The 15191-nt window shown below is 44.4% G+C and overlaps 1 protein-coding gene and 1 long non-coding RNA gene across 2 annotated transcripts in view; one reads left to right on the top strand and one right to left on the bottom strand.

The window, feature by feature from the left end:
• Nucleotides 1-15191, bottom strand: part of LOC136612021 (uncharacterized) — a 516282-nt gene that overhangs the window by 46055 nt on the left and 455036 nt on the right. The gene's annotated exons all lie outside the window — the stretch shown is intronic.
• The window catches only part of CDC123 (cell division cycle 123), an 81428-nt gene that overhangs the window by 26338 nt on the left and 39899 nt on the right, over nt 1-15191 (top strand). The window contains exon 6 of the mRNA XM_066592061.1: nt 1482-1588. Within this exon, the coding sequence (XP_066448158.1) occupies nt 1482-1588 (107 nt within the window). The remainder of the gene's footprint in view (nt 1-1481; nt 1589-15191) is intronic.

The raw sequence follows: 15191 nt of genomic DNA, 5'->3' as shown, positions 1-15191 counted from the left end.
CCGTGCTAACGACCTTATTGGTGACGCCAGTGCTCGTGCAGTCGTTTAGATGGCTGCTGTCCCTTGTAAATGGGACCGTGCTCCGTGCTAACGACCTTATTGGTGACGCCAGTGCTCGTGCAGTCGTTTAGATGGCTGCTGTCCCTTGTAAATGGGACCGTGCTAACGACCTTATTGGTGACGCCAGTGCTCGTGCAGTCGTTTAGATGGCTGCTGTCCCTTGTAAATGGGACCGTGCTCCGTGCTAACGACCTTATTGGTGACGCCAGTGCTCGTGCAGTCGTTTAGATGGCTGCTGTCCCTTGTAAATGGGACCGTGCTCCGTGCTAACGACCTTATTGGTGACGCCAGTGCTCGTGCAGTCGTTTAGATGGCTGCTGTCCCTTGTAAATGGGACCGTGCTAACGACCTTATTGGTGACGCCAGTGCTCGTGCAGTCGTTTAGATGGCTGCTGTCCCTTGTAAATGGGACCGTGCTAACGACCTTATTGGTGACGCCAGTGCTCGTGCAGTCGTTTAGATGGCTGCTGTCCCTTGTAAATGGGACCGTGCTAACGACCTTATTGGTGACGCCAGTGCTCGTGCAGTCGTTTAGATGGCTGCTGTCCCTTGTAAATGGGACCGTGCTAACGACCTTATTGGTGACGCCAGTGCTCGTGCAGACGTTTAGATGCCTGCTGTCCCTTGTAAATGGGACCGTGCTAACGACCTTATTGGTGACGCCAGTGCTCGTGCAGACGTTTAGATGCCTGCTGTCCCTTGTAAATGGGACCGTGCTCCGTGCTAACGACCTTATTGGTGACGCCAGTGCTCGTGCAGTCGTTTAGATGGCTGCTGTCCCTTGTAAATGGGACCGTGCTCCGTGCTAACGACCTTATTGGTGACGCCAGTGCTCGTGCAGTCGTTTAGATGGCTGCTGTCCCTTGTAAATGGGACCGTGCTAACGACCTTATTGGTGACGCCAGTGCTCGTGCAGTCGTTTAGATGGCTGCTGTCCCTTGTAAATGGGACCGTGCTAACGACCTTATTGGTGACGCCAGTGCTCGTGCAGACGTTTAGATGCCTGCTGTCCCTTGTAAATGGGACCGTGCTAACGACCTTATTGGTGACGCCAGTGCTCGTGCAGTCGTTTAGATGGCTGCTGTCCCTTGTAAATGGGACCGCAGACTGTAGTGTTCTACATACAGTGATATGTAGAACTGCAGAAGACAAATGGTGCAAAGTTTTTAATGAATTGCAAAAATCATTGTTAGCCCCAAATACATACATTTAGGTGAAGAAAAAAGATTCCCAAAGGCGTCTCTAGCCTTTAATGTAGTTGTATGGAGGCAACCACAGCACAGCATTTACTGCATTTAACTTGTCGGCAGGCATCTTCATCAGTTGTGTATCTTAGTGATATAAGCTGTCCTTTTTATAAAAGTTGTTAGGGAAATGCCTTTAACATTAGGTGACTTGATTGTGGTTATTTTTATGCCTAGGATGCTTATTGGATCGCACTGAACAGCTCATTGAAATGTAAAAGCCTGAGTGACATCTTCTTACTCTTCAAGAGCTCTGATTTTGTGACACATGACTTCACACAACCGTGAGTAGTTTGGGTTTTAATTGAACATTTTCTGCTCGGTGGAGTGAATGGCTAATAACTTGAGTGCCCAACAGTTGTTGGTAAGGTTGCATCTTACAGTCACAAGTGATTTCTTGATGCATAGTCTAAATGCACATCATCAGATCTCGCTTTTAGAATTGTGAAATGGAAAACTAGATTTTCTGCTTTCTGTAACATGTATCTCCTGCAGTCTTTTAATAGATGTGCTAAGTGGGAGTGCCACCACTGCTGTAAAAATAACCTCCCTGCCTTCTCCGGCAGATGGATTCTTGCTGCATCCCAGCATAAATCTCTGCCACACTTTTTACATTTTGTAGTGTTGTGTTTTAACCCTTTCATTACCAAGGGTCATTGATGCAACTGCGGCCAGGTCAAATTCTGCAGTTCTCTTATTTCCCCCTTTCAAAAATAAAAATATCATAACTTTTTTTTATTTTTCAGGTGTCATAGCTACATGAGGGCTTGTTTTTTGCAGGCTGAGTTCTGGTTTTTTGGGTGAATTAGTTTCTATTGTCAATAATAGGGTAGCATATAAAACGTGTAGATGGAAGGTATGCTGTGGAGCAAACAACAAGCAAGAAGATCCTGCAGTACATGTTGTAAATTGTCATCCTAAAATGTAAAGGCTCCAGGGAAACAGTAATTAAGGTTGAATGCCCACGGACAGATTTACATCGCGTTTCCCACGGCGGAAATCCGCACGTAAATTCTGCAGTGGCAAGGTTCTATTGAAACTAATGGCTTTCTGCCTGCCAGCACACAAATGCGGATTTGTTCTGCGGATTTCCGCAAGCGTGTTCTATTTTACTGTGGATTCATCGTAGGAGAGCTCCATTGATATCAAAGGAAGCAGAAAAGCACGATTACTCACTGCCACTTTTTTTGTTTTGATTTGATGTACTCCTGCGGCATAAATCCACGGGCGTATTCCGCATCGCTCGTGGGCATGAGCCCTCAGGAATACAGGTATAACTGAATAACAAGGAAGAAGGGTAAGAGGAGGACAAGACTAATATATAGATCTTGTAGCCTATTACTTCGGATGCTTAGACGTCACTCACTCGTATCCAGTCATGCATTGCTGCAGTAGATCTGAAGGTAATCCAGTAATATCAAGTATTCACAAATGGATTGCAGCAGTCTTTATCTACGCTCATCAGCTCTTCCACGTGCATGATATGATTAAGGCAGTCTGAAAATTTTGTTCTCGAAGACACCAAACGGGATTTCCAAAATCTCGGGATCAAGATTTTAGCCACACATATCAAGTGGCGGAGGAACCCTTTCTTTGCCCTGGAAATAGAGCCTAGTAGAAGAGATAATGGTGCAATCTCAAGAGTCAGCAGAATTAAACTTCCATAGAAATTGTTATGTAATTGAAAAAACGGCCTTCCAGAAGGACTGCACATTCCCACCCTATGTGTCTGTGAGAACCCCCAGCAGAAATTCAAGGCCAGCAGGAGTCTAAGACAATGGGGAACATCTTATGGAGAATAACAGGACATCTATACCAGTGGGATAGAATTTTGTACTTTTTTCCCTGACACACACATACTCCAGCAGTGCATTGACCCAGGAGATCGCATGTAACGGGGTTGGGCTTGAACTCCTGAGATTAGACCAAGGAGTCTGTGTGGAGACAAATATATGTTGGAGTTTGGTATGTAGAAGCCAGTCTCTGTCTGGGGGTGAGGGAAGGTCTGGCAGAGGCTGCAAAGCTGAAGAAGACATGAAATCCTTGACTCTCACATAGGAAGATTGGAAGGAATCAAATAAGAGGAGCACTCCATACCAGGACCAAATTGTGGGTAACCTATCAAAGGCATGAGGGGCACAGGTTTAGGGGAAAGCAGACACTGATGAAGCATAAGATTCCACACAAGTATCCATGTTTTAGACCAGAAAGAAGACAAAAGGGAGACAATTAGTATGCAGGGTAGTCCATAACAGGGCAGTAGAGTGAATTGAAAAGGTAATAGTTTCCAAAGTCACTCACGGCTTATGTTTAGCATTGTGGAAAAGATCTGAGATGGAAGAACCAGCTGTGGCTTTATGGTACATATTAAAATCAAGAAGACCGATACCTTCCAGAGGATTTGGTGTGAACCAGAATATCATATTTAAGTCTGGGGCATTTACCCTTCCAGATAAAGTTTTTTTTGTTAAGTTTTGTTAAAAAGGTTCTTGGAAGTTTAATAGGTAAAGTTTGCAAGCCGTATAATACCAAACATAGAACGTCCATTATAATGGTCACCAAACATCCAAGCCTGGACAGAAAAAGTGGATTCCAAGCAGTGAGATCTTTTTCATAGAGCGTAATAGACAGGCATAATTAACAGTATGCAGCTTATTAAAGTCTGAAACTAAATCAATAGCAGTATATGTGTGAGCAAGGTTGATTGACATTTAAAAGGACGGTGTGTCTGATTGGCCTGCATAGTATAAGATGAGAAGGTGATATTTAAAAGTTCTGATTTGTGAGTGTAGACTCACAGACCTGACTACTCAAATTATGCTAAGATAGTGGAGATTGGGATAAAGCGAGACCTAATATATTAACTAATTCTTTTGCTCTGTTTGTCTTGCACTCATTTACACAGCCTACAGTTATGGTATAAGTATGGAATTCGGAAAATACTGTACTGCATCTATACCCACCAAATAAAGATCTGCCAGTGTGCCCACTCGCGGGTCCATCCAGGGTGCGCGCGTGCTGACGTAACAGCGCATGCGCGGTAGCAGTTATTTAGTTGGGAGATTCCCGGAGACAGCGGCGGCAATATGCATGCGCGGTGATGTCCCCTATTTCCGGCGGGATGCGGAAGCAGGCTCGTAGCCCAAGTTTTTGCTCTTAAATCAGAGTAAAAATTCGGGAGAGAGCCTGCTCGCAAGTCAAGAAGCTCACAAGCTGAGGCACTCGCATGCCAAGGTAAGACTGTATGTATAACAATGGGAACCAAGGGCAGCCCTGTTGAGTTCTATAAAGAATAGGAAAGGGTTCAGTCAATGTTAAATTGATACAGACCTGAACTGTCGGAGTATTATAAAGGGCCATAATCCGCGGAAGCATCGCAGAACCTAATCCAATACCCTCCATTGTTGCCTGCAATATGTTCCAGCTGATCCTGTTGAAAGCCACTTTCCGCGTCAATCAGCAAAAGCTTTAGTGGAGTCTTCGTAAGACGTGCTTCAGGGCTTCTACCCACTAGCGTTTATTAACGCTGCGATATCGCTGCGTTTTTTTCAATGGGACTTTCTAATGTTAAAATCGCATCGCACAAAAAAGGCAAGTTTGTGCTTTTGCGATTTTTGTGCGATGCGATTTTAACATTAGAAAGTCCCATATCGCAGCGTTAAAAAAAAAAGCTAGTGGGTAGAAGCCCTTAAGAATAGATTTTATCCCTAACTTCTCTGTAGGTCCCGAATCCAGCCTGATCAAAGTAAATAATATCAGGGAGTAAGTCATGAAGAGGCAAAGCAATAACCTTGGAGTAGAATTTTTGGTCAACATTAATAGGACGGTAACTACTACAGATTGTGGGCTTACGACCAGATTTTGGGATCCCAACAATGTGGGTCTGAAGAGCTTGTGGGGGAGAAACATTGTTCCTCCTGGAATGGCATTGAAGACTTTTAGCATTGTCGAGGACAGTATGGTAGAAAATTTTTTATAAAAATGGACAGTAAACCCGTCTGAGCCTGGGCTCTTCAAGGTTTTAAGCCGTTTGATAGTTGAGGCGCGCTAGAGGGTACAGGAGGAGAAGTCGGTAGTCCATAGTATGGTGCAATGATTCCACCCTCAGCTATTGCATGTGAAGTAAATCAACTAGGTTTCCTTCTTTGCACATTTGCGATGTTCTAGAGATCAATGACTGGTTCGTTTAGGGGAAGTTGTTGAGCGCCTGTGTTACGGGAACCCATCTAAAAGGTCTAGTCACTCATTCACACGCACCTCGCATTCTCCATATAGAAGCATTGTGAAGTAGAAAATAAGAGTGGTAGCAGAGCTACTGGTGGTGGGGGACAGGCGCAGTAAAATCTAGAAGAGAAGGCAATCTGGGAATATAAATGAAGGGCTCAATATCTTCCCAAAGGCACAGCAGAGGATCTGAAGTACATAAATGTAAAGCTGGTTAACTCTATGGCAACACAACAAAGATGAAGTTGCAAAAAATGGCCACTAGGTGGTAGCAAATGGCAGTAAGTCACTCAAAAGTCCCAGCATTAGCATACTTCGAGTGGGAAATGGGAGTATTGCCAGGGATGTGTAGGTATATGTGGAAAAACAGAAGCCACAATCCCTGTGTATAAGATCCAGAGTTAAAGTCCCTATAATGAAAGCTACAGGGATGGAGAAGTAATCTCAGTAAAGGCATAGCAGAGCCCAGGTTATGGGAAAAGATCCAGAGTGCTCCACTTCATGGGAGATCGGCAGCCAGGTCTCCACTGCAGCCATTACATACTGCAAGCTAGTGGCCGCAGACGTGCTGTGTTGCACCTAATGGTGCTGGAATCCACAATCTGAGGACCAGGTAGCAAGTCAGAGTCCCGGGATTTGGTGGGTGCCTTGCTTCACTCATCAAAAGAGCTTTAAACTAGAACAATATGGGAAGGGAAGTGAAAGGCCAAGTAAAAATGTACAGCTAATTAATACAATTGCGACCCTTGCTATTAGAAATGGAAAGGAAGAACAAAGACAAAAAAATTCAGAAGGCAAGTAGATGAGCGAGAGACACCAATCACAAACTAAAATGTTTTTACACAAATGCATAGAGCATGGGAAACAAACAAGCAGACTTGTAGCTCCTAACACTGGAAGATAAATATGATGTCATCAACATCACAGAACCTTGGTGGAATGATACACATGATTGGAATACAGGGCTTGAAAGATAAAACTTATTTATAAGAAGCAGACCTAAAAAAGGGGTGGAGGTATTCTGTTGTATGTTAGGAAAACAATCATCTCCACAGATTCAAGCTTCAGAGCATGGTAGTTCTGTGTAAACTGTTTGGGTAAGAATACAAGGAGAGAACAACAGAAAGTACACTATTGTAGGCATTTACTATAGGCCACCTGGACAAGAAGAAGATATTGATGAACTCTTTCTACATCAGATGGACAAGCTCTCGAAAAAAACACCATCGTGATCATGGGGGCTTTTAACTATCCAGACATTTGTTGGGAATCTCTCTCAGGTAAAAGTAATGGATCCAACAAATACTTATCCACTCTTGCTGACAACTTTATCTTCCAAAAGGTAGAAGAGAAGACAAGGGGGTCTTCTATCTTGGACCTAATTCTTACCAACAGGTAGGTAATGGTTGAGAAAGTAAAGGTGGCTGGGACCTTAGGAGGCAGTGATCATGTTATCATTGAATTTTGGATAAAAAGGGAAGGAAGACCTGAGAAAACTCAGACCTCAAGGTTGGATTTCAGAAAGGCAGATTTTAATGAACTCAGGAAGAGGATAGGAAGCATCCACTGGCTGGATGTTCTTAAGGACAGAAATGTCCAAGAAGGTTGGGAAATATTGCGAAATGAGATTCTCCAAGCACAATCATTAAATCCCTAAAAGAATGAACAATGGGAAGCATTTAAAGAGACCAGGATGGATAAACACAGAACTTCCACACGTTAAAAATGAAGAAAAATATGTTTATCAAATGGAAAGAAGGTGGAATATCTAAGGAAGAATATAATGTGGTCTGCAGAAACTGTAGGGCAAGTGTCAGAAAAGCTAAAGCTAATAATTAATTGAGGCTTGCAACAGAGGCCAAAAGCAATAAAAATGATTTTGGAAGTATGTCAAAAGCAAAAGAAAAGTCAAAGATGCTATTGGATGCTTACAAGATGAAAATGGTGAATTTGTTAAGAATGATGTTGAGAAGGCCGAACTTATTCCTATTTTAGATCTGTTTTCTCTCAGAAAGTAGATGTAGCATCAGCTGATCTTTCCTGTGCCGTTGGGGGAATAAAATAATGCAGGCTATCTATAAGGAGAGAGATGGAGAGGGAACACTTAACTAACTTAAATGAATTCAAGTCTCAAGGTTCAGATGAATTACATCCTAGGATACTAAAGGAAGCAGCAGAGGTAATTGCTGAGCCACTCGCCATAATCTTTGAAAATTCCTGGAGAACAGGAGAAGTCCCAGGAGATTGGAAAAGTGCAACTGTTGTCCCTATCTTCAAAAAAGGGAAGAAGGTGGATACAGGAAACTACGGGCCTGTGAGCCTGTCTTGTATACCAGGAAAGATCTGAACAAATTATTAAACAGCATGTATGCAAGTACTTGGATAAAAATAGAATAATAACACTGCTCAACAAATAAAAAAAAAATTCTGTATCCGGTTTGAAAACAGGTTGGTTTAACTAGTTTTGGGATGTTTAATTCAGTGGAAGAATGAGATTCTATCACGTCACATTTCTGAGATACATAGCACTATTACATAGACAATAATACAGTATTGTCAAATATTGTCTGGTTTTAAATACAAAAAAATTACACCCAGAACTCAATGTTTATCTGTTACTGTATTTGCGTATGAAACTCAAAAATATCGATATGCTGAGGTAAAAATGAAGAGAAGTGTTTCATGCAGATTACAACAAACACTAAACAGCAGTACAGATAGGCTCATGTCAGTAAACTTCCTGCTCAACTACATTATTCTGCCATCTAGTAACCATTTTTAGAACTTCATCCACTGTGTATAACATTCAAATAAAGAGTTTAGCTTCGTCACTGATTTAATTTTATATAAATAATTCCGAAAATGAGTACAAACACAAAAACCTTTTTTTAAAAATTGACAAAATCTAAATTACATAAAAACCTTACGTGATAGATCATTTCTAAGGGTAAATTCGGATTCTAAACCCAAAAATCCATTAGAATTGATATATCGCACACCAAATGCAAAAATGCTGTTGAGCAGTGTAATTAACCAGAGCCAGCATGGGTTTGTAACAAACAAATCATGCCAGATGAATCTAATTTCCTTCTCACAATCACCGACTTGGTTGATGAGGCAAATGTGGTGAATATAGTATATCTTGACTTTTTAGTAAAGCATTTGACAAAATAATGAAATAATAGTGAAAAAATGACCACATATGGGATTGACAAGGCAGTTGATTGGTGGATTCACAACTGGCTGAGTGATCGTACTCAGAGTGGTCATAAATGGATGCACATCCAAGTGAAAGAATGTATCGAGTGGGGTACCACAAGGCTCTGTCCTAGACCCAGTGTTCAACATTTTTATAAAGGAGCTGGAGGAGGGAATTGAGGGGAAACTGTTCAAATTTGCAGACCACATAAAGCTAGGAGGGATAGCTAACACTATGGAAGAGAGAGAAAGTATTCAAAAAGATCTAGAAAAGCTTGAGAAGTGGGCATCGACTAACAGAATTGTATTTAACAAGGAGAAATGCACGGTCCTACATCTGGGTAAGAAGAAGGAAAAAAGCGCATACAGAATGGTAGGAATTGGGCTAAGCAGCAGCATATGTGAAAAAGACTTGGGTATACTAATAGATCATAGACTGAAGAGGAGTCAACAATGTGATCCAGCAGCCAAAAAGGCAAACACAATTCTGGGATGTATTAAGAGAAGCATAGAGTCTAGATCACGTGAGGTATTTATCCTCCTCCTACTCTTCCTTAGTCAGATCTCATCTAGAATACTGTGTCCAGTTCTAGGTAAAAAAAAGGTTCTGTGGATAATGGCCCTTTACTAATGCCCCTCGGCACAGGTCAGGGTCAATGGCAAGCTGTCAGCCCCATTTGAGGTCGGGAATGGCACGCGACAGGGGTGTCCCCTATCCCCCACGTTATATATTCTAGTTATGGAGGCACTTGCAAACGCCATCAGGAATAACCCATCAATACGCGGAATACGGAGCGGAAAGGAGGAACATAAACTATCACTCTACGCGGTCGACCTCCTGCTGTATGTCACCGAACCCCGCATAGGCTTCCCCAACATCATGCAAGAGTTTGCCACCTTTGGTAAGCTTAGCGACTATAAAGTGAATGTCCAAAAGTCGGTAGTTCTGAATATTACGATCCCACAACAAGAAGCCAGGAACATAGCCACAGCTCTCCCTTTCCAATGGGGAAGCGACTCAATTAAATACTTAGGGATCCAGATCCCACCCAACCCAACTATATGAATTAAATTACAAGCCCCTGTTATCAACCTTGAAAAAAGATCTGGAGGGATGGGCGGGAGGGTCACTGTCATGGTTCGGGAGAATGAATGCAGTCAAAATGGATATCCTTCCACGGCTCCTGTATATTTTTCAAATTGCACCATGCAACCCCCCGAAAACCTTTTTTGACAGACTGAGAAGTCATATACTTCGCTTTATATGGAGGGGAGGATCTAAAAGGCTTAGCTACAAAAGTCTAACCAAACCAAAATCCAAAGGGGGGGTAGGCCTCCCTGACATATATCTTTACCATAAAGCCACAATCGGAACCCTAATATTAGATTTATACCACCACAGGTCAGATAAATTATGGGTGCAAATAGAAGAAGAGAACAATACCTTCTCACCAAAAGGGGCATTCTGGATCCCGAAAGGGGTTAAAGGGGAGAAAGTGGAGATCTTGGCCCTGATGGTCACTCTCCTGGGGGCATGGAGGGGGGGATGCCGGACATCCATCCCGGGTCCCCTCACCCCATTAGCAGGAAACCCACAGATTCCGGCAACCCTGGACACCCGTAGCCTGGGATTCTTGCCTTCTGGAACTGAAGCAAGGGTGGGGGAGGTGCTGGACGCTCAGGGCCTCCGCGACCTGGCGAGCCTGCGGGGGAATGGGGGGATTCCCCCGGGCTCATGGATGCAATATCTGCAGGTCCGCAGCTACTTGGGAAAGATAAGACCCGAACGAGGGTGGAACCTAAATTTCACACCATTCGAGAAACTGTGTGACATGGAAGAGGCACCTAGACATACCGTGTCATTATTATATAGTCAACTACTAAAAGAGCGATTAGGTGACCACACCCCCAGGTGGATTACTGCGTGGGAGGAAGCGCTGGGTCGACCCATCCCCGGAGAGCTCTGGAACAAGGCATTCCAACACACCCACAAGATGTCGGTGTCCAGTAGGTTACAAGAACTGAATTTTAAAATCTTATCAAGATGGTACATGACACCGGAAAGACTTCATTCTCTCTTTCCAGCGACGCCAGATACCTGCTGGCGATGCCATGGGGAAGTGGGCTCGATGCTACACATATGGTGGGAGTGTCCCATGATTACACCCATATGGAAAGACACAGAGAAGCTATACGAGAAGGTGAGCGGGGAACCACTGTCCCTGACGCCTGAGGCGGCACTCCTGTCCATCCCTCCACCCGGCACCCACTCATTTAAAAAAGGCCTGCTGAAATTTTTCATCATGGCCACAAGACAAGTAATTCCCAGATTCTGGAAAGAGGACATCGAAATCCCCAGAGGTGCGTGGGTGGGGGCGATGGCCAAAATTGAACGACTAGAGAAACTGAGGACACAGGACGATACAACCAGACACGAGAGCTTTTATCGCACCTGGGCGGTTTGGATAAACGCACGCAACTCACACTCATTCACTAGGTGGCTGCAGAATGGCAATTATGACTGACCTGTCCACACCATAAGTGGTAAAGCTAACCAAGGGGTCCAACCTGGAGCATTCCCCCGATATTCCCCCGCTTCCCCCCCCCCCTCTATTCCAACCTCCACTTCCCACCCTCCCCTCTGCCCCTGTCTGTTAAGAAATTGAATGTAACACGCATATCTTATTGGTTTTCATAAGTTCTCTTTTAATGGTTACAACAATAAGATAGAGAAGTGGAATTCACGACTCTATCGCTTCTTGACATAGTAAAGTTATATATTGAAAGAAAAAAAGGTTCTGACAGTGAGGGTGATCAATAAGTGGAACAGGTTACCACGGGAGGTGGTGAGTTCTCCTTCAATGGAAGTCTTCAAACAAAGGCTGGACAAATATCTGTCTGGGATGATTTAGTGACTCCTGCACTGAGCAGTGGGTTGGACGCGATGACCCTGGAGGGCTCTTCCAACTCTACCATTGTATGATTCTATGATCCAGGCACTGGCAGGTCGGGAGGCCGGGGAAGAGGCTCTACCTCCAGGAAGAAGCCGTGGATGTAGGCCTGGCAGCCAGCAAAGGGTCACTCTGCAGGTGACGAGAAGGTTGAGTTTGGCCACAAGATGCCAATGCGCTAATTTCATGTGAGCTGACCTTTAATATGCTCGGTGCCACCTTTAAAGAACCGCAGTGGTGGTCCGAAGTGGTCTAAAGAGCGCTGTTTTCTTGCAGATTAGGTAAAAGGTCCTGGAGCTCTTCTGTAGCGTGTCCGCACGTGTTGCTGGCCAGGCCATGTCCCCCCTCCCCCACCCTTACCGAGTTCTGTTTTTCAATGGCACCATTTAACATACCATAAAATGTATTGGATGACTCTTAAAAATTGGGGGGAAAAACCCACAATTGCACCATTTTGGGAGGGGGGTTATTTTTACGATGTTCACAGTACAGTAAAAATGCACATATTTAATCTGTGGGTCAGTACAAGTACAGTGATTCCAGTTTTATATAGTACTACTTAAAAGATGGTGACAGAAATTTTTTTTTATGTACAAAATGTTTTTATTGAGACAGCAGTTTATCAAATATCAATTATGAAAGCACAATTAACATCATGGAATAGTTACATTACCCATTCTCTATCGGTAATTGCTTATACATGTTCTAAGAAGTACCCCTGTCTCTAATTTTGATAATTATAGATATTCAAAAGAGAAAACTTAAAACTAAGCCCAATATATGGGGAAATTGGGGGGGAGCGTAGGGCAGTGGTCCGAGCACACCTATAGTTCTGATTTACCATGGGAACAGACCGTATCTGATCCGGTCACCATCTTTTGACGCCCCTAACCTTTTTTTTTTTTCCTTTTTAAATGTTCAGCATTTTATAAAAGTACGCAGTAATAATAACAAATGGCTGTCACGTATTTCTAAACAAGCTGCAGCAATAGGAATAATGTAGAAACTAGCTGTACGATTGCTAGACTGTGAATAACTTGACAAGAAAATTGCCCTTCATCTTCGAAAAGTCAGTGAGCTTCAAAGCAAAGACGCCCCATGTAAGATCATTTGCCAAGACCGTACAGTTTACCACTTATCAATAGTCTTGTGTTGCTATGTAGCGCTGCAGATAATCTGATGAGCGCTCCAGCTTGTGCTAAGCGTTATACCTATTTTTGTAGTTCTACTGTGAAACTAATGTGGTAAAACTAGAGGAGAGGTTACTGAGTGAAAGTACATTTTCCCGAGATTCCTCACCTATGTGAGGTAATAGCTAGAATCCGTCTGCTGGCTAATTAATCCAGTGGGTGGATATTTTAAGAGCCGCTCGGAAAACAGGGAATTGCTCAACCTGGTGGAGACAGAAATGGTGCTCTGTGTGAGTTATGAACGGTGAGTAGAATCAATAAACATCATTGTTCCATGCACATGAGCATGTAGGCACTGCGTATCGATGCGCACGAGTAATAGATCGCAGCGTGCTGTATTTCTCTGCATAGACCTTAGTGTGAGCCCTATATATTCGTATAGATCAGTGGTGGCAAAACTATGGCATGCATGCCAGAGGCGGCACGCAGAGCTCTCCCTGCTCGCCTGCGCCGGCTGCTCAACATGGTAGTGAATACCGGCAGGGGTGCCGCGGCTCCCCTGCAGGTATTCACTCAGTGGCGCTGCTGGCGGCACTAATCCTGATACACACTGTGACGTCAGTGTGCACCTGGGATCCTCCTCCCCCATCCCCTGACATCTCCTCCATGGTTCCGCGAGAGCAGAGGGGAGGAGGCGTCCAGCAGCACACTGACGTCACAGTATGAACCTGGCATCAGTGCCAGCAGCAGAGGAGCAGGGGTAAGTATATGGGTCTCAGGGGGGCACTATCACTACTGGGGCTGATATAAGGGATACTATTAGTAATAGTGTTCCCTGTATCGGCCCCAGTAGTCATAGCATTACCTCTGGGGCTGCTCTGGGGGTTTCACCATTACTGCTGGGGTTGCTCTGAAGGGGTCACCATTACCGCTAGGGCTGCTCTGGGAGGGAGGTCACCATTACTGCTAGGGCTGCTCTGGGAGGGAGGTCACCATTACCGCTAGGGCTGCTCTGGGAGGGGGGTCACCATCACCGCTAGGGCTGCTCGGGGGGGGGGGGGGGGGTCCACCATTACCCCTGGGGCTGCTCTTGGGGGGGTCCACCATTACCGCAGGGGCTGCTCCTGGGGGGGGAGGGTTCACCATTACCGCTGGGGCTGCTCCTGGGGGGGGGGGGCACCGCTACCGCTGGGGCTGCACTGGGGGGGGGGGGGGGGGGTCACCATTACCACTGGGGCTGCTCCTAAGTGGGGGGTTGCCACTATTACCGCTGGGGCTGCTCCTGATGGGAAGAGGGGTTCAGATTACACAGCACATACGGCGACTGTTTTGGATGGCGTCGGCTTTAGGTTATTTTTCTTTATGTATAGAAGACCTCTGGGGGTCATTCACATTTGTCTTTTTTTTTTACATTTATTTATTACACACTTTTCCACAGTAGCAGGGGCATCCATAGTTATGCCATTTGGATGTCCAAAAAACTACAGACAGGATTTTGCTAAGTTTTTTTTTCTGGCCTGGAGTAGATGTCTACTGTACCTCACATCCCGAGTGTCCTATATTGTCACATAGGCATCATTTTCATAGCCCCTTAGTACCCATGCTCATTATTGAAGTATTGTTTGAGCAGGTTGGGATGGAGTTCGTCGTGCCCTTGGTGAAGTCAGCACATGGACACCAACACATTTTGGGTGTAGTGGATTATGCTACACGCTACCCTTAGGCATTACCTTTGTACAGTATGTAGTCTCCAACCATTGCCAAGGAATTGGTCCACATATTCAGTAGAGTGTGAATACCAAAAGAAATTCTTACAAAATAGGGTAATTTATGTCGAAGGTATGTTCAGAGCTTTCAATATCGCACATCAGTTTATCACCGACAAACTAGTGGTTTGGTTGAAATATTCAATGAGACTGTCAAACAATGCTTAGAAAGGTGGTAGACTAGAATAGGAAAGACTGGGATTTTTTGCTTCTTTTTTTATTTGTTTGCTGTAAGGGAAGTATCATAGTCATCCACTAGGTTCTCACACTTTGAACTTTTGTATGGGAGACGTCCTTGTGGTCTACTACCATGTTTTCCTGGAAATAAGACCCGGTCTTGTATTAATTTATGCCCCAAAAGAAGTGCTAGGTTTTATTTTCAGGGGATGTCTTATTATGCTTACCTAGCAGGCTCGGTCCAGGTCCGTCCCGCTGCTCTCTAGAGCTCTGACTTGCTTCTTGCAGTCCTTGGCCGCCCACAGAAGATCACTTCCTGGCTACAGGTTTCATAAATCCCGCCTTCGGGAAGCAAAGGCTCTGATTTGGTTTTCAAGCACTGCTCAGCCGATCAGTGCAGCGCTTGATGAACCAATGTGAGGGCGGTTATTGGCTCATCGA

The sequence above is a fragment of the Eleutherodactylus coqui genome, chromosome 2 (genome assembly GCF_035609145.1).
Source record: "Eleutherodactylus coqui strain aEleCoq1 chromosome 2, aEleCoq1.hap1, whole genome shotgun sequence".
NCBI lineage: Eukaryota > Metazoa > Chordata > Amphibia > Anura > Eleutherodactylidae > Eleutherodactylus > Eleutherodactylus coqui.
Note: the sequence above shows the minus strand (reverse complement) of the source record. Positions and strands in the feature narration are given on the sequence as shown.